Source organism: Rhinolophus hipposideros (genome assembly GCF_964194185.1).
Source record: "Rhinolophus hipposideros genome assembly, chromosome: 9".
NCBI classification, from domain to species: Eukaryota; Metazoa; Chordata; class Mammalia; order Chiroptera; family Rhinolophidae; genus Rhinolophus; species Rhinolophus hipposideros.
In genome coordinates, this window is record NC_138055.1 from 91814842 (window position 1) to 91840254 (window position 25413).

At 36.9% G+C, this 25413-nt stretch overlaps 1 protein-coding gene across 15 annotated transcripts in view; it reads left to right on the forward strand.

Moving 5' to 3' along the window:
• The window catches only part of BCL2L13 (BCL2 like 13), a 104564-nt gene that overhangs the window by 19306 nt on the left and 59845 nt on the right, over window positions 1-25413 (forward strand). For 9 of the 15 annotated variants that reach the window (XR_013993994.1, XR_013993995.1, XR_013993996.1 and 6 more), the window contains exons 2-4: window positions 1390-1560; window positions 19556-19663; window positions 21983-22139. Coding sequence is in view for 10 of the 15 variants with exons in the window: in XM_081059417.1 (XP_080915543.1) it covers window positions 1440-1560; window positions 19556-19663; window positions 21983-22139 (386 nt within the window). In the remaining 5 variants the exon portion in view is untranslated. Of the gene's footprint in view, window positions 1-1389; window positions 1589-14088; window positions 14135-19555; window positions 19664-21982; window positions 22140-25413 lie in introns of those variants that run through there. The other 6 variants (XM_081059418.1, XM_081059419.1, XM_081059415.1 and 3 more) reach the window with 4 other exon arrangements.

The window sequence follows — 25413 nt, forward strand, 5'->3', positions numbered from 1 at the left end:
ATTACAGATCTAAATTTTGCCAACATTGCCTGTCTCTCCTTCCTGTTATTATTTATCTGAACTTCTTTTTATTTTAGTGGGTATTTCTTGAGATCTCAAAGCAGTTTATATTGTTGTTTTAATCAGACAACAAAGTTATTTGGAAACCTCTTAATAAGACATTTTGATTGGAAACAACTATTAAGGTACATAGTAGGTGTCAAAAGGTACAGATTTTCAGTTATAAAATAAAAATCCTTCATGGGGATATAATGAGCAGCATGGTGACTATAGTTAATACTGTATTGCATATTTGCAAGTTGCTAAGAGAGTAGATCTTAAAACAAAGTACCTGGTAGGTAAAACAGCTACTAAGTCTAGGTGAAGAAGTGAGAGTTATAGTTGTGTTGATTAAGGAACAAGTTAGGTTGCCGAATGAAGAGATTCAGAATAAAGGCTCTTTTTTAAAAAAAAAAAATTTATTGGGGTGACAATTGTTAGTGAAATTACATAGATTTCAGGTGTACAATTCTGTATTACATCATCTATAAATCCCATTGTGTGTTCACCACCCAGAGTCAGTTCTCCTTCCATCACCATATATTTGATCCCCCTTACCCTCATCTCCCTCACCCCACCCCCCTTACCTTCTGGTAACCACTAAACTATTGTCTGTGTCTATGAATTTTTGTTTCTCATTTGTTTGTCTTGTTCTTTTGTTGTTTTTGGTTTATATACCACATATCAGTGAAATCATAGGGTTCTCAGAATAAAGGCTCTTAAACCAGTCCAGAGACTAGTGGTTCAGGCTGGCAAGGCGACTCTGCTCCACATAGACAGAAGGGACCCAGGTACCTTCTGTCTTGTCTCACCATCCCCTAAAGTGGTGTGCTAGTTTGCATGTCAAAGCTAGGTGTCTGTCATATTCACATTTCAAACCATAGAAAAGAGGGAAGAAGTCTTTAAGGAAAGACCCACAAATTACAGATATAACTTCTACTCATATTCCTGTGGCTAAAACTAGTCATACGATGCATTAAATTGCAAAAGAGACTGGGAAATATAATCTGCAGCTGTGTGGACATGGACCTAACTGAAATTTAGGAGGATTTTTTAGTAAAAGAAATAAGACATCATATACTGGGGTGGGGATGAGGTGGGGGCTTAGCTAGTGTTTTTGCCACATAGGTGAAAATCTGGAAACTAGGGGGAGAGAGGGAAATTTGCTTTTGATCTGGAATCTGAATAAATTCCCACTTGTAAGTAAATAAAAGTTACATTTTTAAGATTACTGAGAAGAAAAGTCTGATAAATATTTATTTTCATATTTAGTTGAATAATTGGAGTCAATGGGAAAACTTATTGGCATGTAATAGACTTCAAACTGAAAAAATACTTTTATGTTTTTAGGTTTTACACATCTGTTAGTAGACCTTTTTGGAGCTCTGCCACCCAACTCAATGGCGTCCTCTACTACTGTGCCTGTAGGATTTCACTATGAAACAAAGTATGTTGTTCTCAGCTACTTGGGACTCCTCTCTCAAGAGAAGCTGCAAGAGCAACATCTTTCCTCACCCCAAGGTATTATCTTTGGCTTATGGTGTTTATAGTAAGTAGTAATAATTACTTCATATATAAAAGTATTTGTATCTAATTCACATTTATGATTTATATGATCAAATAATACTAATCAGCTTTCAAGGAATAACCCCTCTTCCCATCGCTTGATCCATTACCAGAAGCAACTGCTTTGAATGCTTTTTAAGAGCTTGATATTTTAAATGATCGCCCTTGGTGCTGTTTAAAATGTAGTAATTCCATGTAAATAAACAGAAACCCATCTGTCTTCAGAGATTTCATACTTAATAAGACATATATTAGAATTACATAAATTATTTCTACATTTATAATACAATTAAGTTTCTTGAATTGCCTGTTTTCAAGGATATTAGATTTAAACAATTTTTATATCTGATAGACAGTTTTTAACACATGTCTTTGTATGGGTATATATATATATATATATATATATATATATATATATATATATATATATATATATATATATCCTTTGTTTGTCAAACAAAGCTTAAAACAGTTACTGGAGTCTGAATCAGTCTTCTTCATGAAGATACCGTGTTTCCCCGAAAATAAGACCGGGTCTTACATTAAGTTGTGCTCCAAAAGACTCATTAGGGCTTATGTTCTGGGGATGTCATCCTGAAAAATCATGCAAGGGGTTATTTTCTGGTTAGGTCTTATTTTTGGGGAAACACGGTATAACATCATCATCTTAAATATTCTCATTCACAGATATCTAATGCAGCCTTGGAGGTAGTTCTTATTTATACTCTGTCATTCTGGCTTGAGAAAGGTTAGTGTTGAGAATTCAGAAATGATGGAATCCAGTGGCCATTCTAGTACCGTGTTTCCCTGAAAATAAGACCCAGCTGGACCATCAGCTCTCATGTGTCTTTTGGAGCACAAATTAATATAAGACCTGGTCTTATATCATATTTATATTTATATTACATTATTATATTATGTTATGTTATATTATATTATAAAATAAGACCGTGTCTTACATTAACTTTTGCTACAAAAGACGCATTAGAGCTGATGGTCTGGCTAGTTCTTATTTTCGGGGAAACACGGTAGTTAAAGGATGACAGAAGGTGTTCTAACAATGCTAATTTAATGCTTACGTATAACTAGTGGGTGTGTTCTATTTTGAAATATTGAATCATATTTTAAAACACCAAAAGTAGGTTGCTATTTTAAACAAAATGATATCAAAATGACTTTTAAAACTCATTAAAGAAAATATGATACCAAATATATATTATTTCACCAAACTCAGACAGCAACTATTACTTTCTACCATCTTCTAATCTTTATCAATATACACATGGTTTTTACATAGTTGTAATCAATCATTTGTGATTTTTTTTACAGTAAATTTATTACAGTAAAAGACACAATGCCATTAATCCCCCTCAAAATACTTCCCCTCGCTTCGAACACACTTATCCCATGGTTTTTGCCACTGTCTGAAGCAGTTATGGAAGTCCTCTTTCATGAGTATCTAGTTGCGCTGTCGTGGCTGCCTCAGTGTCCTGAATCATTTTGACTTCGGGGAAGAGCCAGAAGTCACACGGTGCCAGATCCAATAAATAAGGTGGATTAAGGACACACTATAATGTTTTTATTTGACAGAAATTGCTGTTCCAGAAGCGATGTGTGACACCACTGTTGTCATGATGGAGGATGATTTATGGCACACTTTAAAACACACCTTCTCTCAACTGTAGGTCACATTTGACTGACTGCACTGAGCAAGCTGAAACTTGTCACACACTGTTACCAAGGTTCGACATGCTGCTTCCCATATTGGAGATCCCTGCCTTTCTGTTGGATGGCACTCGGCAGCAGCATTCACCATAGTTTGTGATCACAATGGAAAGGCTCCATGTCACACATTGCTTCTGGTATGGCAATTTCTGGCCAATAAAAATATTATGGTGTGTCCTCACCTACCTTATTCACTGTATCTGGCACCTGCGACTTCTGGCTCTTCCCCAAAGTCAAAATGACCATGAAAGGTAAACGTTTTGAATCAATTCAGGACATCGAGGTAGTCACAACAGCGTAACTAAAGACATGAAAGAGGACTTCCAGAACTTGCTTCAGAAAGTGGCAAGAACGATGGGATAAGTGTGTTCGTAGTGAGGGGGAGTTTTTTGAGGTGGATTAATGGCAATGTGTCTTTTACTGTAATTTTTATTTAAACATTCACTGTGTGTTTTTTTTTTATCACACCTTGTAATTTAACTTTTGTAGAAATATCAAGTCTTGGGATGGCTGGTTAGCTCAGTTGGTAAGAGCGTGGCGCTAATAACACCAAGGTTGCCAGTTTAATCCTCGCATGGGCCACTGTGAGCTGTGCCCTCCAAAAACAAAAAAATAAATAAGGAAATATCAAGTCTGTATAATCATATTTCAATGATGTCTATGATTTTAAATAAATTATACAATTTCAGTGGCAAGTATAACTTTCGTAAACAGGTTGGGAGAAAAATAACTAATTTTTGGTAAGCATACAACTTATGCAAGTATGCTAGAAAGTAGTCTGCTAGCTGCATGTGTTCAGCTTGCTATGGGCATATTCAGTATGTTTTGTAGTGAGACTGTAGTAGGTCTCTTAACAAATCACGTCAGTGGAGGTTAGTTAAGAGTGCTTCTACTATATATTTAAAAAAAATTATTTTGCTAAGTTATCTAGAGTCAAACTATGGAATCAGAGAGTAACACCATTTTCATGAGGGGCTTGCCATTTAAAATAAATATGTGGCCTATAGGTTGTCATACCATGTAGCATATCTTTTTAAGTTTTTGCACATTGTTTTGAAAACTCGTTATAACTTCTGAAGTGCTGGATCCAATTGTTCTAAGTCTCAGGTATTTAGACTCAGCAAGCGTCTGCCATAACGGACTTACTGGGAGTCTTAACTGAGTAGTTGCATTCGTAGTGATTCATACATAAACGGTTAGCATGCTTGAGGTAAGTATTGTGTCTACAGCCGTTAAGTTTAGGAGGAAGATTCTGGGAATTAATTTTATGAAACACATGTAGTTTTTATACTTCAACCTCCTAGAACTCCATAGGTGCCAAAAGTAGACATCAAGACTCAGCAGGATAATTTATTACTCCAGTCCAGCAAACATCAGGAGTGTTACCATGGTAGCACCAGTTCCCTTGTCCCCAAGTACTGCAGGGTAATGAAGTAAACCCACTTGATGGCATTTCATATAGTAGGTTGTATTGCAGCTGAGGAACCCAGTTCACCTTTCTCAGGGAGCAAGCAGTCAATTGTGGTCGTTTCCACCTACCTAATTGGCTTTGAGTAACTTTAGAAATGGCTCAGTCAGAGGACAGGTAGGTTTTCAGTTTGTCACACTGGGCAAGGACATACAAGGATGCTTGGGGCTCATTGCAGGCTACCACTCCTAATAGTCTACTCCTCAAGATTAAATGCAGTGACATTCAGTGAAAGCCATGACTACCACAATGCAAATGAAGTTCATTGTTGAAACAACTGGTTCATTAACACAAGATAGATTCAAATATTTTCCAGAGTACCTATAGATGAATACTATAGTGAATAACCATAGGTTTTAAATACATTTTCATAATCTTTGTAAATTTATCTAATTTTTCTGCTTCACACGTATTTTTGCCACTATCAGTAGTAATGCATCTTGCAGATTCTACTTCAGATTGTAGTGAATTAGTGTTTCCTCAATTTCTTTGAAAATAGTCTCGCTTGTAATTATTTTGTGCAGGCCATGCCAATTCTTCAGATACTTCAAACTCGGCATTGACTCCTTGAATAAACAACTGCTGAGCAGTTTGCAGACACCTATCAGTGTATCAAGAGCCAAGGAGAACCACTCAAAGTTGTTTGCCTTACATTTCAATTGACTGTTGATGTTGTTCCCGTTGTCCTTAATTCATTGAGCAACTGATCCTCTCCATAAAACTAATAATCGTTTTGTTGTTTACTTTTAGAGAAAACCCATGGTTTTCATGTTTACTTTCCCTTTTATTTTTTTTTAAGATTTTTACTGGGGAAGGGGAACGGGACTTTATTGGGGAACAGTGTGTACTTCCAGGACTTTTTTCCAAGTCAAGTTGTTGTCCTTTCAATCTTAGTTGTGGAGGGTGCCGTTCAGCTTCAAGTTGTTGTCCTTTCAGTCTTAGTTGTGGAGGACGCAGCTCAGCTCCAGGTCCAGTTGCAGTTACTAGTTGCAGGGGGCGCAGCCCACCATCCCTTGCGGGACTCGAGGAGTTGAACCGGCAACCTTGTGGTTGAGAGCCCACTGGCCCGTGTGGGAATCGAACTGGCAGCCTTTGGAGTTAGGAGCACGGAGCTCTAACCGCCTGAGCCACCGGGCCAGCCCCAAAGACTAATAATCTTAAACTTTTTTTTTTCTGGACACATTTCTTCAGCTGCTGCAGTTGGACATGATTTAATTAACTCAACACCAGTAAACAGCTTACCTTGCTAACAACTGAGCCACATAGAAATTTACTTTGGTTGCAGCCTCATTTTCATTGTTTGTTTATTTTTTATTTTTAAAACTTTTTATTTTAATTTTTTTATTGGGGAATATTGGGGGACAGTGTGTTTCTCCAGGGCCCATAAGCTCCAAGTCGTTGTCCTTCAGTCTAGTTGTGCAGGGCGCAGCTCAGCTCCAAGTCCAGTTGCCATTTTCAATCTTTAGTTTCAGGGGGCGCAGCCCACCATCCTATGTGGGAATTGAACCGGCAACCTTGTTATTGAGAGCTTGTGCTCTAACCAACTGAGCCATCCAGCCACCCCTCTGGCAGCTCAGCGGCAGCTCGTTGTCTTCAATCTAGTTATGGAGGGCGAGGCTCACTGCCCATGTGGGAATCAAACCCTATTGTTCAGAGCTCGCGCTCTAACCAGCTGAGCCATCCGGCCACCCATCATTTTTTATTTTATGAAATGAATTCCATGATGAGGTGTTCCATTTTAAATATTCTAAGTGTTCTGACGTGCTTTCCTGTGAGTTGGGAATACTGTGATGAGTGCTTGATAGTCTGGTGATACCAATGCATATTCTGTTCTTTTAGCATGGCTGTAATGTCATAGCATACTAAACATAATACTTTGCCATCTGATTTGATAACAAAATAATGCAGCCTGCATTGTGCCTAAAAGCAGAATATTCAAAGGCCACTTTTCTTGTTTGACATGATGGGTCTGCACAGGTAAGATAAAAGTTGTGGTGTGGCTGTTGAGATGATGTGTAGTTACAACTGTGTCCCCACGTCTGGTAAGTGCTGAACAGCAGGGAAGCTCTGAGAGCACTGCACACAGTCTTTGTTGGAGTTGCTCATCTCTCATATCGAGGCACAAAACAACTATTAATAACACATGGATGAGTTAGGGTGGCTGTAGTCCACTTACATTTTATTTATGGGTACTGGATTTCCTATAATTTTTATATATCATGACATAACTGATTTTTGACTTTTTCAACCATTAAAAAATATAAAAATCATCCTTACCTCATAGGCTGTACAAAACATGCAGTGGGCCAGATGTGGCTCATGGGTCAGTTTGCTGGCACCTGATATGTTACATCCGTGCAAGAAACATTATTTTTCTCATTATTTATTCTTATTAAGGAGCTCATTCCACTTATGCACAAAACTAAATGCTGTTATTTTTTCATATTAAGCCCAAATCTGTCTGTCACTTTCATTCTTTAATCATATTTCTTTTTTTATTAAAATGTTTATTTTTAATTATATAAGTAAACTATATATAAATTTGGAAGTATTTAGAAAAGTGGGGGGAAAAAGAAAGAAAAAAATCCTATAGTGCACTACTGAAATTATAAAATGTTAACATTTTTTCCAAACATTTTTATAGGTCCATGTAAATTTGAATTTATGATTTATAAAAATGACATCATATATATGCCAATTTGTAACGTTTTAAAAATTAACAATATGTTTGAACATCTATCCAAGTAAACAAATAAATATGTATAGTCTCCTACTGTAGGACATTTAGGGCATTTACTCCTAAAAGGTATTCATTACCCATTTTTGGAGTGGACACATGACAGTCCTTAAATTAGCCTGCAAATTCCGTAAAACTTTTCCAGTTTCCAGTTTCATTAACTGTTCCAGAATGTTCTCCTGACTAGTTAGAGTTTGATAGATCTAGAAAAACACTACTTAATAGAACTTTGTGCAATGGTGAAAATGTTCGGTATCTGCTATGTCCAGTATTGCAGTCACAAGTGACGTGTGACAGTTGAGTGCTTGAAATGTGACTAGTGAGACCGAGGAACTGAATTTTTAATTTAATTTTTGTATTTAGAAAGCTAAATGTGGCTGGTGGCTGCAATATTCGACACACGGGTCTAGAACTCAGTTTTCTGTCTTCCCCTCTAAGCCAGCCCTATTTTTACAGTAAATTTTTAATGACACCACCTGCTACCCAGGCTTGAAATATAAGTGTCATCTTTTAGCTCTTATCTCTGTTTCCTGCTTTTTCTATGTCAACTGTCACCAACTGTCCCAATTTTGTGACGATTCTCCCATTATCTTATAGGACCTGCCTCAAATTATTGCAGATGTCTCCTGATTTTCTCCTTCATTTTATGTCCTCTTATTCATACATTTTACATGCTATAAGCAGATTGAGCTTCCTAACATTGCCTCTTGCATTGAGAACCCACAGTTGCTCCCTTTTCCCTAAAGCTACTCTGTGAAACTTTCATTGGTACCCATGATCTAGTCTCATTGCCTCTGTGTCTTACGTTTGTTATTGCCTTGTATTTTAAACAACCCATATTTATTCTTAATCTGTTTTTTTTTGTTTTTTTTTCTCAAGCTGAGCTGCTCTCAAATGCTAGAGTCCTGTGGGAGTAATTACTAATGCTTACCCATATCTATTCTTTCCCTCCTGGACCCAAGGGAAAACTGCCGTTAGGCAGGGCCATGTGACTAGTTCTAGCCAATGAAATATGAGTGGATGTGATTTGTGTCACTACTAGACTGGCTTTTAAGAGTCAGTATGTCTTCTTCCCATTCTTGTGTATGTGTTGGTGTAGAGGTTCCTAACAGAATAGTTACAGTAGGACAAAACCATTATCAGGCAGGGTTGCTAAGTGACCATATGAAAGTCTCCATGCTTTCCAGTTCTCCAGGTTAGATAGATAACATGAGGGAGAAATGGAGCTTTGAGTTAAGTTGCTGAAATTTTTGACTTTACGACGTGTGATAAAAGATACGGTGAATGTTTTAAAACATGACAGTAAAAGACACATTGCCATTAATTCCCCTCAAAATACTTCCCCTCGCTTTGAACACATTAATCACACTGTCCTTGCCACTTTCTGAAGCAGTTCTGGAAGTCCTCTTTCATGAGTGTCTTTAGTGCCATCGTGGCTGCTTCAACGTTCTGAATCATTTTGACTTTGGGGAAGGTGCCAGATCCCATGAATAAGGTGGATGAGGACACATTGTAATGTTTTTATTTGACAGAAATTTGTGTACCAGAAGCTATGTGTGATACAGAGCCTTTCCGTTGTGATCACAAAATACAGTGAATGCTGCTGCTGAGTGCCATCCAATAGAAAGGCAGGGATCTTCAATACGGGAAGCGGCATGTCAAATCTTAGTAACTGTGTGACAAGTTTCAACTTGTTCGGTGCAGTTAGTCGGGTGTGAACTACGGTTGAGAGGTGTGTTTTAAAGTGTGCCTTAAATCATTCTCCATCATGACAGTGCTCCTTATCACACATCGCTTCTGGTACGGCGATTTCTGTCAAATAAAAACATTACATGTGCCCTTGTCCACCTTATTCCCTGGATCTGGTACCTTGCAACTTCTGGCTCTTCCCCAAAGTCAAAATGATTCAGGACATCGAGGCAACCACGACAGCGCAACTAAAGACACTCATAAAAGAGGACTTTCAGAACTGCTTCAGAAAGTGGCAAGAACAATGGGATAAGTGTGTTCGAAGCAAGGGTAAGTATTTTGCGGGGGATTAGTGGCAATGTGTATTTCACTGTAATAAATTTTTTCAAATTTAAACATCCACCGTATTATTTGGTCATATCTTGTATTTATTATTGCAGTATACTCTACCCTGTCCTAATTAACGTATCTCCCAAATATACATGTAGGATGACCAACTAATTGTCCAGTTTGCCCAGGATTGAGTAAAACTGGGGAAATAATGAGCAAAGTGACACAAGTTGGTCATCCTAATACACACTTCTCCACCTATCCAAATTCTACTCGTTTATATTATTTCTCAATAACATACTATAACAGACACCATGCTCACAAAAACCACACCTTTTCAACCCCTGTGACTTACTAAATTTAGAAGGACCTTAGGGATTGTAGTGATGAATTTTTTTCCCTGTTTCAGTGTAGAATTTTTTTTTCCCACCTGAACATTGTAGGATCTGAGGAGTTTACCTGCTTTGGCATTTTTGTTTTGTTTTTGAAATTTGGTTGTTATTCTTATATTGTTTTCTTGTAAGCCCAAGTGTAAAATTTACACATAAATACAAAATGTGTGGGCTAACTTCTTAGAGGGAAGCTGTCTGTCCTATTTGTTATCTAAAATGTGGTATAGAACACACTCCTATGCCATGCTATTGTAAATAGGATCTGCCATAGCATTCATTGGTGTAATATGGGTAGGTTTGGTTTCAAGTTCATGAAGCAATAAGTGTGAGAAGAGTCTAGATGAGGTGACTATTTATGACTCAAAGTATCTGTCACATTAAATGTCTTTCATTTTTTTTCCTGAGTCATATGCTATGTATATGTAGACTTTCCCTAAATAGTTAACTCTACACTTTTGCAGAAGTAGTCAACTCTCCTAGACTGTTACTTTATGTTGAATGTAGTCAGCCTTGTTCAGGATTATATATTCTGGGGATGGCCCGGTGGCTCAGGTGGTTGGAGCGCCATGCTCCTAACGCCTAGGTTGCAGTTTTATTCCCACATGGGCCAGTGAGCTGCACCCTGTACAGCTAAGATTGTGAACAACAGCTCTCCCTGGAGCTGGGCTGCCATGGGCAGGTTGGCGTGAGCCGCAGCAGGCTGCTATGTGCTGTTGTGGGCTACTGTATGCCGCCATGAGTGGACGGTGGCCAGCGTGAGCAGCTGGCAGCTGGCGAAAGCTGCCATGACCTGCTCTGAGTGGCCAACCGATGCCCGGCGACCGACTGCCTCAGCGGTGGGAGGGAGGGCGTGCAAGGCTCCTAATACTAGCATGGGCCAGGGAGCTGTGTCCTACACAATTGGACTGAGAAACTACGGCTTGAAGCGGAGTTGCGGGGGGTAGAGGCAAAAGAAAAGGGGAAAGAAAAAAAAGGATTATATATTCTGAATAGAAGAAGTCCAGCTGACTTCCGGAAACATTTGATGCCAAATAATAACTTGTTATGCTCAACTTTGCATATATCGTAAGTATTAATATGGAGAGCCTTGATGCTACAGTAATTAATATGGATTTAATAAAACATTTCTTTCTTAGGTTAGGAAGGAGATTTCATGTCTGTTAATTAGTAATGTGACTGTCAGATTCTTGTAGTTGTGATACTGGTTCGCTATTTGTTCAACCATTAAACAGTAACTCCCAATTTTTCCCTCCTCCTCCACCCTCAGACAATTACTATTCTACTTTCTCTCTCTATGAATTTGACTATTCCAAGCATCTCATTTGAGTGGAATTATATATTTGTCCTTTTGTGTCTGCCTCATTTTGCTTAACATGTTTTGAAGGTTGTACCATCCATGTTGTACCACGTATCACAATATCATTTCTTTTCAAGGATGGGTAATATTCCATTGTATGCATATAGCACGTTTTGTTTATCCATTCGTCTATTAATGGACATTTGAGTTATTTCTACCTTTCAGCTATTGTGAACAATGCTGCTATAAATATTGGTGTACAAATATCTGTCTGAGTCTCTGCTTTCAGTTCTTTTGGGTACATTCCCAGGTGTAGTATTGCTGGACCACATGGTAATTCTATGTTTAAGTTTTTGAGGAACTGGCATACTGTTTTTCACAGTAGGTGCACCATTTTATAGCCCCATCAGCAACACACAGGAATTCCAGTTTTTCCACATCCTCACCAACAGTTGTTGTTTTCTGTTTGTTTGTTTGTTTTAAATTTTTGTAATTGTTATCCTAATGAATGTGAAATGGTATCTCATTGTCATAGCTCATGTCTTTTTATTGCTGAATAATGTTTCTTTGTATGGATGTACTGTATTTATCCATTTAGCTGTTGTAGAATATCTTGATTGCTTCCAAGTTTTGGCAATTATGTGTAAAGCTGTTAAACATTTATGTGCAGGTTTTTGTGTAGGTATAAGTTTTCTTTTCTTTCTTTTTTTTTTAAATTTTATTGGGGAATATTGGGGAACAGTGTGTTTCTCCAGGGCCCAGCAGCTCCAAGTCGTTGTCCTTCAATCTAGTTGTGGAGGGCGCAGCTCAGTTCCAAGTCCTGTTGCTGTTTTCAATCTTTAGTTGAAGGGGGCGCAACACACCATCCCATGCAGGAATCGAACAAACAGCCTTGTTGAGAGCTTGTGCTCTAACAAACTGAGCCCCTCCAGAATCTCAGCAGCAGCTCATTGTCTTTAATCTAGTTGTGGAGGGCGCAGCTCGCTGGCCCATGTGGGAATCGAACCAGCGAACCTGTTGTTCAGAGCTTGAGCTCTAACTAACTGAGCCATCTGGCTGCCCCAGGTATAAATTTTCAACCCATTTGGGTAAATACCAAGGAGCATGATTGCTAGGTGGTATGGGAAGAGTATATTTAGTTTTGTAAGAAACTGTCAAGGTGCCTTCCAAAGTGACTGGACCACTTTACTGGACCACGCACCAACTGTGTGAGGGTTCCAGTTTCTTCACATCTTTGCCAAACTTGGCTGTTATCTGTATTTTTTTCTTATAGCCATCCTAGTGGGTATGCAGTGGTATCACATTGTGGTTTTAATTTGCGTTTCCCTAGTGGCTAATGATGTTGAACATCTTTTCAGGTGCTTATTGGGCATTTGTATATCTTTGGAGAAATGTGTGTTCATATCCTTTGCCCATTTTTAAAAATTGGGTTATTCGTCTTTCTGTTGTTGAGTTGTAAGACTTTTTAATATGTTCTGGCTACCAGACCCTTTCCAGACATGTGATTTCTAGATATTTTCTTCCATTCTGTGGTTTGTGTTTTCACTGTATTGGTAGTGTCCTTTGGCATACAAAAGTTTTTAGTTTTTATGAAGTCCAAATGATCTATGTTTTCTTTGATTTCTTATGCTTTTTGGTGTCATAGCTAAGAGACTTAGCTATGGGTCACATACATTTTCACCTATGTATGTGATTTATAGTTTTAGCTCTTAAATTTATATCTTTGATCTATTTTGAATTAGTTTTTTTATATGATGTGAAGTCCAGAGTCATTCTATTGCGTGGGAATATCCAGTTGTCCCAGCACCATTTCTGGAAAAGGCTATTCTTCCCCCATGGAATGACCTTAGTACCCTTCTCAAAAATCAGTTGACCTTAAATGTATAGATTTATTTCTGGCTTTTCAATTGGATTTCTTCTGTAAATCTGTTTCTATACTATTATGTGTGTCTGTTTCTATACTATTACCACACTATTTTGATTACTGTAATTTTGTTGTAAGTTTTAAAATTGTGAAGTGTGAGTCCTCCAATTTTATTCTTTTTAAAAAATTCTTTGACTATGCTGTGTCTGTTGCAATTCTATATGAATTTTAGGAGTGTTTTGTCCAGAAAAGGCAGTAGGAATTTTGATAGGGATTGCATTTGGGGATTGCATTTAATTTAATTGCATTTAATCTCTAACTCAATGTGGGGAGAATTGCCATCTCTGATCAACTTTTCAAGACAGATTCTTATACCTCCCCATCCCAAATTATGATTCACAATTCTTCATTTCTGGAGATGTGTACTGTTTCTTTTTCCCCACGGCCTTTCTATCAAGAACAGGAGATGTTTGATCCTGACCATTATGAAACCAGACTTTGAGTTGAGTGCATGGTAGTTTTTCTCTGCATTCGTATCCTTAGAGTCTGCCCTACCGCAAGTTTTTTTCCTGAGTCTGCAGGATGCCAGGAGGGTATGGTAACACTGGCACCTGAAAACTGCCTTCATGATTGGCAAATTTGGAATTTGATTATTATTTTCTAATCTGATTTATTATTTAGTGGTCCAGTATAGTATCTTTTGGGGTATTTGTTTTTGCTATTGAATGAATAATTGAACCATGTTATCTATATATTTAGTAGATGTTTTTAATTTGATTATAATTATTTAGGTTGTCTAGAGCAGTATTTGTCAGAACTAATTGCCTGAATACTTGTTAAAACAAAGATCTTGAGCCCTAACCCAGATCTTCTGAAGTAGACGCTCCATGCTGGGGCCTGGGAATCTGTGTGTTAAGTATATTCTCTGAGTAATTGTTAATCTGATATTCACTTTGAAATACTGAATGTATTTCAGGGCTGGAATGTGTTGATTGCTGACTCAAGTGACTCTTCATTTGACAATGAGGTGGGTGGGATTTAGTTTGTTAAAGTCTGTTTGTCTTTGAAATATTTTTCTCCAGGTTTATAGTACAGAATTTATGCTGCTTTGGTGTGTAGCTCTATGCTTTTGAAAGTCGGGGTGGGGGGCTTTGATTAAATGAAAATCACTGAATCTGTCTATGTCATTGGTTAGCTAAATAAATAGCCTTTTGTGCCCTGACAACGGTAGACGTTTTCTGGTTTAGGTTTTCCACATGGCTTATCATCAACTGTGACAACTTGTCATGTATAGTCAGCATCACATTAGTCTCCTGAGACTAGTCACTCCTTTAATCAGCTGCTTTTCTTTAATCTGGTGTGGTGAGGCATGAGGTAACCAAGACATTATTGTCACTCACTTTGTGTCATGGTAGTGGCATTGGTGGTAGTGGCATTGGGTGTGTGTGGGTGTGCATGTTTTAGGTATAGAGATTTTCCAAAAAGAGGCAGATGGCAGATAAAACATTCATGTATTCCTTATTTTTCACTAGTCATAAAATTTTATAATCATATGTTCTGAAATTCAGCAATAATTTTACTTAAAACGTAGGTTGCCTACGTTTTAATCTTGTTTCTGTATGATTTATTTGAGCCTAGGCAAGTCATTTAAAATCTCCAAGTCCCATGTTCGTCATCTAATGAGGAGGATGGACTAGACAGGCCTTTACTTTACAGACCTTTACAAATTTAAAATTCTATGATTCAGACATTGATAAAACTCTCATAAGCATGGAGATATAATTGATGTCTTTTTTTTTATTAATTCTTCATTCTCAGTATTCTCCATCACAATTCCATCACCATAAATAAATGCTCTAGTTACTGTTCTATGTATGTGGATGGTCTGTACTCTTACTCTTTTATGTAAAATGAATTCTCATTTTATTTCTTTTAGCTTTTGTCATTTGAGCTTGCCTCAAAACACATAGATAACATTTTTTTTTATTCTGTTGAATTTATATATAACTTTTATTGTCTTTTTTCTTTTCTTTTTTTAAAAGACTTTATTGGGGAAGGGGAACAGGACTCCATTGGGGAATAGTTTGTACTTCCAGGATTTTTTCTAAGTCAAATTGTTGTCCTTTCAGTCTTAGTTATGGAGGGCGCAGCTCAGCTCCAGGTCCAGTTGCTGTTGTTAGTTGCAGGGGGCACAGCCCACCATCCCTTGCGGGAGTCGAGGAATCAAACTGGCAACCTTGTGGTAGAGGCTCCAACCAACTGAGCCATCTGGCCACCCGGGAGCTGAGCGGCAGCTCACTTACTTCATTCTAGTTGTGGAGGGCTCGCTGGGCCATGTGGGAATCGAACCGGCAGCCCTGTTTCCTAGAGCTTGCGCTCTAACCAACTGAGCCACATGTCTGCCCGTCTTTTTTCTTAAGTGTCCTCTCACCCCAGCAGGGTTGTCATCTCTACATGTATCTCTATAATAATTCTTTTGAGTCTTCATCACAGTGACAATGATAGCTATCACTATCAAAGTATCTCAAATAGTTTGTAATCTGGTTAGAATAATGGTAATAAACTATGTAATCTTTGAGCAATATAAGATAGTATATGTTAAAGTGTTAAACTAAGTAGCACGGACTAAATGATATAAATGTTCAAATGTCAGTGATACAGAAGTAATTCGAGAAGATATTATGGAGAAGTAGAGAGACTTACATTGGTCCTTGCAGAGTGGACAGAATTTGAATAATCAGGAAAAGGAAGGACAGTCCAGGTTAGATAGAAATGTAGCATATATGTCTTTTTTGTTAGTGCAGAAGTTGGCAGTGAATTCATACTGGGTAGGAACAGGAATGAATTTTAAAAATTCCTTGCCACATATAATTTAATAATACATAATGGAAACTCTAAATAAATAAAAGTATTCTAATAAATAAAATCAGACTAGGAAAACAATACAATTCTATAATGGGATAATAGAGCACAGATATGCAGTTTATAAGGTCCTGTACTAGCACAGAGCAGTGAATTTGGTTCTGAGATAAAGCCACAAACAAAAGTGAAGGTATGCTTATTTCTAGGAAGCTATACTATTTTCTTTTAAGTGGAACATTAGTCTTCAAAAGATTTTTTTCACTTAGAGCTTTATTACATATGGCACAGAGAAATGTAGTAGAAAATGTTGTCAATATCAAATACAGTATTACCGTGTTTCCCTGAAAATAAGATCGGGTCTTATATTAATTTTTGCTCCAAAAGATGCATTAGGGCTTATGTTCAGCGGATGTCATCCTGAAAAATCATGCTAGGGCTTATTTTCTGGTTAGGTCTTATTTTTGGGGAAACACAGTTGGTTTTAAAACTACCTCTTGAAGTGATTCTGGATAAAAGCTAAGGAAATGGCACCAAAGTGCAGCTCAGTTAAAACAAATAGTTAACACTATCTGGTAATGTAGATTATGTGTATGTACTTTTCTGATGGTCTAGCTTAATATGAGGATAAGCTCTAGAATAAAGAGGAATGGAAGGACTACCTTTCATGTCAGGAAACTTATAAAAAAAATTAGGTCCAACAGGTTGTATTCTCTGTCAAGAGTCTGAAATGTTTAGGTGTCCTATGTTTCTGATTAAGGGCAGGTCAAGAGCAAACTAGCAGATGTTAAGTTTGAAATATTTTTGCAGAACTTGAAAGGCTAATCAAAACTTTTCCAGTATGGCTGTTACTCTACTTCTGTCATGGAAGTAAATTTGAAGGAATATCAGTATGTATAAAAAGAATTTCTCTCAAAAGCACTTCCATTCACTGTAGCTCATAACAGTGATTGATCAAAATTCTTATATTCTTGAGTATGGCAGAGATTATTTTAACCTGGAAAAAGCTCGAAATCAAGTCTCATAGAGGCAAGCCACACCTGGAAATGTAGAAAACCATGGTATTCAGAAACGTGGCTTCTTCGTAAAACTCCCCAGATGAATTTCTTGTGAATTGTACCCTTAAATTAAAAAAAAATTTACTTTTGAATTTTTGACTATAACTTAATTAAACTTCGGTGGCTATATGCTGGGGGGGGGAGATTTTAGTTTTAGATCAATTCTCTCTGCAACAATTGAAGAGCAAGAGTTACTACTGTCTATCAGGATTTCTCTTAGTTTGTGTTATAACAGTCCTATTTTATATCACTAGGCATTATCTCAACTGTCAGAAGGTTGTTCCTGCTGATCCCAACTCTTACAGTACTGAAAGCAGATTCTGTATTAACATCATTGATTAGAAATCTATGGTGAGCTGATTCTGTTCACAGAGCCAGATTTGGGGAAAGATTGCTGTCAAATAGTAACAACGTTTTAGAGAATCAGAAGGATTGGTGAGTGGAAGGTATTCTCTACTGAGCATTTTTGATGGGATGATACTTAACTTATCTCATTACCCTTGACTACATCCCTTTGTGGTATTATTTACCCATTTTACATAAGAGTAGAGGCTCAAGAAGATTATTTTTCTTGCCCAAGGTTATATGTAGTGATGAGCTGGAATGCTTGATTCCAAAGCTTATGTTTCACTCTACTGAGCTGCCTTCCAGGAAGCCAGAAGGGAGAAAGATAATTTCATTGACAGAAATTAGATTAATTTTAAATTAATTTACCAGTCTGTGTTTGCCTTATTTTAATAATGTCACAATATATTCTAGAGGTTATATTAACCAGTGCTGTTGCAGAATCATCTAAAACTACAAATTGCATCTAAAGGGAAAGCCTACTGTAATTAATAAACAGTATTTGATTTATTAAAAGTCTGTCAGTGAAATAAGCAAGTCTCCAAAAGAGAAATACTGTATGATTCCCCTTATATAAAGTACTTAGAATCGTCCAAATCATGGAGACAGAAAGTAGAGTGGTGGCTGCCAGGGGCTGGAAGTGAAGGAGGGAATGAGGGTTAGTTTAGTGTTTAATAGGTACAGAGTTTCAGTTTTACAAGCTGAAGAGTGCTGGAGATGGGTGGTGGTGCTGGTACCACAATAGTTAATGTATTTAATACTACTGAATTATAAACTTTAAAATGGTAAAGATGGTAAATTTTATGTTATGTGTGTTTTAACCACAGTAAAAAAATTTGAGGAAAAAAGGCCTAACTGTAAAGGTAGACTTTTATGCTTTATGATAATTTATGAAGAATTTATCCTTCTTCCTAGGATATATTGTCTTCAAATTTTGTATAATAGATTGTATCTGTTACATGTAATGTTTTAAAGTTTTTATGACTGTAGTTTCATTTAAGGTATTTATGTAGTCAGAAATGGCAAGTGAAATGTCTAGTTAGGCAAAATATATATTAATCATGACATTGAGGGGATCCTTTGTGTTGCAAAGGATCAACTAGATCCTTCAACTAGAAATACCCAAGGAATTTTATATTTTCCACCAAAAATTCTTGTAAGGGTCTGAGTTTTATTTTGGTTAGTTTCAGCTCAGAAGGAACTGAGTGGCTGAATGAAAATTTATGTCCCCTGAAGGAAAATTATTTTTGTCAATTTTAAAAATTGAAAACTGTCAGAAAATCTGTACACTACAGGAATTGTAACCTTTTGTTTTTTAAAGGTATTTTAAAGACCCATAGATGCGATAATAAACAAGTTTCTTGGCCTAAATTAATAAGCTTATCTTTGAATTCAGAATTTTTTGCTTGCAAAAGTAAAAACATAAATGGCTGACCCCTCTCTATAAAACTTGTGAGTGGTAGAAAACAGTGATATGAACAATTGAAAAAATACTTGAGATGTGTCCATAAATATATTCTGAATGGGAGGTGTGAGGGGTGTCATATTTGGGTTCAGGGTTTTAGATGAAATGATAAAGTTCTGTTCTAAATATCGGAGGCAGGAGAAATTAGTCAAATACCTGGTCTACTTTTCTCCTTCAGACTCTTCCCTTCGTTCTTCATTCTGTGCTAGAGACCAAGACCTTCCTTTTCCTCTTACTGTGTAAGAATTGCTTGTGCTCAGTACTTTTGGTATATTCATAGTTTTCTTAGTTGGAGGATATAAATCTTTTGATGATAATAGGCCTTCTCTTGGGTTACAGTTTGCATGAAGATATGAAGATAAGGGACCACAAAGGTCAATATCAAAAGACATTATCACTGACCTAGACAACCTTTCAGGTTTCCTTTTCTATCGTGGCAAAAACATTTCCGAGCTATTTCCTTCCTAGCCGCCCAGTCAGAAGATGAAGAGAACACAGCCTGCATTTAATGGTTTTGTATTCATACTGACCTGAATTCCAATCACTGGCTTTCCACAGTAGTGGTTTAACCTACCCAAGCTTCAGCTTTCTCATCTTGAGATATCTCCCAGCCCCCCAGCCTTTATTTTGATACTATTTTCTGACTTACAGTTAAAATAGTACCTAAATTCTAATAGCTTCTCTCTCCCACTTTCAATAGTAACTTTTTTGTTGGTTTCAGGAGTTCAGCAAGATGTAGCTTCACAATCTCTGGGTCAAGAAGTTTTATTAAAAGTTAAAACTGAAATTGAAGAAGAGCTAAAATCCCTGGACAAAGAAATTTCTGAAGGTCCGTTCATTTTTATTTTTCTAGTTAATTAGTGGATTCTATTTGGTGTGGTTTACTGTTGGTTTAATTTGTTCTTTTATAGTAAAGTGTTCTCAACATTACACAACTTCATTGGTATAGGATTATAAGTGAGAAACTAGAAGGTATCCGTTTTCTTTCCTGAGGGGTATGTTTCTGTTTCCCAGCGGACAGTTTCGATGTCCTTTTCTGGTATTAAGTGATGGGCTAAACAATCATGTTAAGGTACTTTCCATTCAGTGTGGTATGATTTGTATTTGATACCTTTATAATTAGTAACAACATTAATGGGAAAAATGTAAGTAAACTACTTTCATTTTTGCATGCATATATGCTATAGTTTTAATAGTAACGTACATGTAATTTTATAGCCACATATTTTGTACTTAACATTACATCATAAACTTTTAAAATAGTTATCGTTCTACTAACTGTATGCAATTCCATACATTGAATCACTATTTATTCAGTCATTCCCTTACTAAGGGGAGCATTTAGGTTATTTCTTGTTTTTGTCTTCCATAACGAACATCTTGTCCTATGATTTCTTTTATAGCTTTATTGAGATATATTTTACATTCCATAAAATATACCCATTCAAAGTGTACAGTTCAGTGGTTTTCAGTATATTTACAGAATTATGCAACCATCACCACAATCTAAATTGAGAACATTTTTAACATCATCCAAAGAAACACTGCACGTAACATTAGCAGTCACTTTCTGTATCTACTCCCACCAGCCCCTGCCTTCACCCTGACCCAGGGAAACCACTAATTAGCCTTCAGTCTCGATGCATTTGCCTAGTATGGACATACACATGAAAGGAATCCTATACTGTGTGGTCTTTTGTGACTAGCTTAGCATAGTGTTCTCAGGGGTCACCCATGCGGTAGCATGTGTCAGTGCTTCATTCCTTTTCTTGGTAGCGTAATACTCATTGTGTGGAGAAGACCACCTTTTGTTTATCCACTCATCAGTTGGTGGACATTTAGCTTGTTTCCACCTTTTGGCTATTATGTATAATGTTGCTGTGAATATTCTTGTACATGTTTTTTGTGTGGATATATATTGCCCAATAATTTTTAACAAGGAAAATTATAAAACCATGTTTATAAATCAGTTTCCTGTTACGAGAGAAAGAATAGGAATCGAAATTTACAAATAATCCAGAAACCTAATTTTAATCTTCTCTTTTTATTTTCCTTTACCAATATTTTTAACTGATTAAAGTTCCAGTTCTATTTTAAGCCTATGTTAAGCCTTCGTCCATTTCTGGTGGCAGTACTTATACATAGCAAAATGGGCAAAAGGCCAAAAGGAGAAAAACGCACCAAAGGCTTAAATGCACTTACTTCACTGAACCCTCAGTATTTAAAAGGGATGCCCTCCATCCAACTTGTTCAGACAACAAAATATTTGCAACCATTTGCATCTTTCTTGGAGGCAAGCAGTTTATAAAGAAATAGTATGCTTTGTAGGAAATTTGCAGCATTCTAGGAGCAAACCTTAGGTTAACACAATAAATACTTTATAGATGTTATTGCTAACTCTAGGGAGTGGGTGCAAGCCTCTTGCTTTACTGGGATTCTGTGCCCTGCATCCTGTTTGTACCCTGGAACGACAATGATTCTGCCCGTTCTTCCTGCAGTGAGAGAATGGCTAAGTCTGTGTAACATGGAGTGAGGAAGCAGATGAGAGGCTAGTAGTTTGAGCTGAGGGGGAATAAGTTATGACTGTTTCTTCCCTGTGCGACTTGCGTACTTGTTCATAGCTTTAAATTTTATCCAGGTGCAGGACTATTGAGTTAGAAAGTTCATTTTAAAAAGGAAATGAAAGTAATCGACTGACTAATTCCTGTTAGGTCGAATAAACTGATTAGAGTCTGCTTCAAGAAGTGCCACATTTATAAAGGTAAAAACAAAATTTTAAAAACAAAATATTAAGAGAGGGATTGGATGATAGATCTAGGAGTTGCCTCTCATTTATTATTCTTATACTAAATTGGTCTGTAGTAATATGCTAAATTCGTTTGTGTATTTTAACATTTCATTTTGGTCTTTTTCTGCTCTTAAAACTAAGACTTTCCATAAAAATCTTTCCTTTAAAAAAATTTTAAATTTAGGATATCTCCAGTTTTGTGTTCCAGGAAAGATTCATATCCCAGAGTGATTATCTGAACTTTGTAAGTGGTTCATCACTTAGCTTATTCTCAGTCGTAGGTGTCTTAATCCCCTGAGCTGTTAATGGCTCAACTTTTGGTAGGGTTTACTAACTTAGGTTTTCTTGCCCTGTCTTCAGCCTTCACCAGCACAGGCTTTGACCGTCACACTTCTCCAGTGTTCAGCCCTGCTAACCCAGAAAGCTCAGTAGAAGACTGCTTGGCTCATCTTGGAGAAAAAGTGTCACAGGAACTGAAAGAGCCTCTACAGACGGCATTGCAAAGGCTCCTGAGCCAGTGAGTTCCCAGTGCTGAGTGGGGCGGTGCCTGCCTAGGCAGTCAGTCTCTGCTTCTCGTGCAGCTCTGGGCTGTTAAGGCTGTTTTATGGGAATGCTGTCACTTCTTTCCTCACTTTTCTTCCCTTTTTCTTTTGCTTTCCTAAAGCATCTGGTGGAACAGATGCTTTGTTCCACCAAGGATTTGATCATTTGTATTTTCTTGTTGAGCTCTCAGGTTTCAACAAATACTTTCACTGAGTTGTAAATACAAGCCACTTTATTTGTCCTGACCCCTTTTTCCACCATTCTCTCTAGTGGCCAACACAAACACCGTGGCTAGGGTCTATGCCTCCTAACGTGGGATTCACATTATAGCTGTATCTCAGGTATCCCACGCGTGGCTCCCCTTGGGTCATACTTCTGCCCGTGGAGCTACTGCCATATCTCATAGTGGGGAGCTTCTCCCCCAGCTGCAGTTCTGACAGAGCGAAGAGCAGGACACTCATAGTGAAAGTATATACAAATCTTAAAAACTCATTTCCCCTAATTCTTTGCTGAGAATCATTAAGGAATTGGTATCAGAGAAAAACTACTTGTTTTAATGAAGATTGACAACTATCTCAAACAGGATGATGACTGTTCTTTCACTTAAAAGGGCCAAAATTCAGATGCTAAATTACTGTTGTAGTAAGGTAATTCTTTCCGTTCACCTAGGCACACTTTGTATGTTACCATTTATTAGAAGGAAGCAATTGGGTTTAAGGAGAATTCAATTTGTTTTTTCATATTCTGGTGACATGAGCAAATGTAAAAATCCAACTTATACCTAGGACAGTGAAATGAAAATCACATTTGGATTTTCTTAACCTTACATATAGAAAAATTTTAAAAATATGGGTGTTGGGAAATAAAACTTTTTTTTTTAAATTAAAGTTTATTGGGGTGACAATTGTTAGTAAAGTTACATAGATTTCAGGTATACAATTCTGTAATACGTCATCTATAAACCCCATTGTGTGTTCACCACCCAGTCAGTTCTCCTTCCATCACCGTATATTTGAGGGAAATAAAACTTAATAGGAAATAAGAGATGAATGCAGAGCTTTGAGTCTTCTGTGGAACCTTCAGGCCCCTGTGGAGTTGAGGGACAGGGTGAGTGGGTAAGGCTCCTTAGGGCCGCTCCGCTCTTCCTCACCCAGAACAGCTCTGCTTTCACATATTTTATATACTGATGTTTCATGAAAGAATTGAAGATATTTACTGTTTTGTCAAAACAAACAAACAAACAAACAACTTGTAAAAGCTGTTGGGACTGGGAGTAAAATAACTGAGATGTATGAGACAAAAAATTCCGTTTCCAATTTTAGTACACATTATTTGTAGTTTTGAGCAAACCATTTCACTCTCCAGCTCAATTTATCTGTTCATTTTAACTTTACTGGAATATTGATATCATAAGCTCTCTGAAGAACAGTATTATATAGCTTTTTAAATATTGTTTTTGGAATCCTTTTCATAATGTACAGGAAAAATTGATACTTTCTTACTGCAAAGTAAATTATATGTTTTTTAAAATTTCGTCTTTGATGAATATTTTTGATTTTTGTCTCCAAACCCTAAACACTGATAAAATTATTTTTGAAATTAGTACCTCTGGTTGTATATCAAAGTTAGGCCTCTGAATAAATTTTTTTCAGAAATCTACCTTTTTTCTGTTTAGTATTGCATTTATTTTCAGTATTTTTTGTCTACTGAAAGATATTTTCAAAAAAAGATATTTTCATTGTTGAGACACGTTAAGATGTTTTCTTTACATAATCTAAAGGGTATCTAATGTAACTTTCAAATGGCAAATAGGAAAACCAGAGGTCTTTTAAAGAATATTGAACTCAACATACACTCCGTTTTAGCAGTCAAGAGGAAATGTTCCATTAGATTTTAGCCAATTGCAAATAAATTGTGATTGAGTATTAGAAATCTACTTTTGAAAGTTAAGTGCTGTTACTAATACCTTGAAAATAATTATCTGGTGGTGAACTATAAGTATTATACAGGTATTTGTCAATACCTTTTAAGGTGGAAAATACCACCTACTCCTCCAGTTTTGTTAAAGTGTGAATTTGATCTCCATTTCTTCCTGCTGGGGAGCAGGTTCAAAAGGTCTCCCCCACCCCCTTTTTCTTCTTTGTTCTGTTCAAGTAGCTCATCAGATAAGAGCTGATTTTCCAGCAACTTACTTTTATTTCCTTGGGTTTAGATTTCCTTGGACTGTTTTAATCTGCTGGATTGTTCATGTACATATGTGTGTACATATAATGTTTCAAATCATGTTTCATTCTGAAGGATGCTAAAGTACTTCTAGCCTGATGACCCACAGCAGCATCAAACAGTTCAGGAAAGGCAGTGAAGGGACTCATAGGCGCAAGTAAATGTCAGGGCGAATATAGGCAGGTAGACTGTACAGTATCTGCTGAAGTTCAGCTTGTGCAACCACCTGGCATTTAGTCCAAGGCTTCTGAAACTGCAAAGCTAACTTTGATGGGATAGGGTGTCAAGGAGGTAGTATATACTACCTTATTAAAAAGGTCATCCCTGGTGTCTTATCTCAGCATCATTGTAGTGTTGACTTTAGTTTGACTTGTATAAAAGAATGATATCTGTGTGATCAGAACTGTTTTCTCAAATATCTAGACCAGCACTGTTCAATTGATATAATGCAAATCACATATATGTAATTTAAATTTTTCTAGCAGCCACAAAAATTTAAATCGTGATTTTTTTGTTAATATATTTAATTTATGTCTTCAAAATATTACAGTTTTAACGTTACTCAATATGAAGACTTACTGAGATATTTCACATTCCCTCTTACTAAGTCTTTGAAATCTGGTATCTATATTCCACTTGTAGCACATTACTAGCCATGTCTCAGATGCTCATTAGCCACATGGGGCATCTGGACATTATCACGGCATGTGTCAGAATGCTGTGTTCAAATCAGAGCAGTGTGGCTTTGGAGCCAGATCTAATTGGGTATGAATTTCTGCTTTGCTGCTCGCCAGCTATCTGCATTTGGGCTAGTCTCTTAGTTTTTCTGAGCTTCAGTTTCCTAATATGTAAAATAATAATATGAAATATGTAAAATATAAATAAAGAAAAATATAAAACCAAACAGTAGGCTACCGATAATAAGTGGTAGCTATTACCAATTTTCTATATTCACAGACTGAAGAGATCCACACCAGAGTGGTCAGAGCAGAAAAATCCTTTGGAATGGGTTTTAAAATAAGACT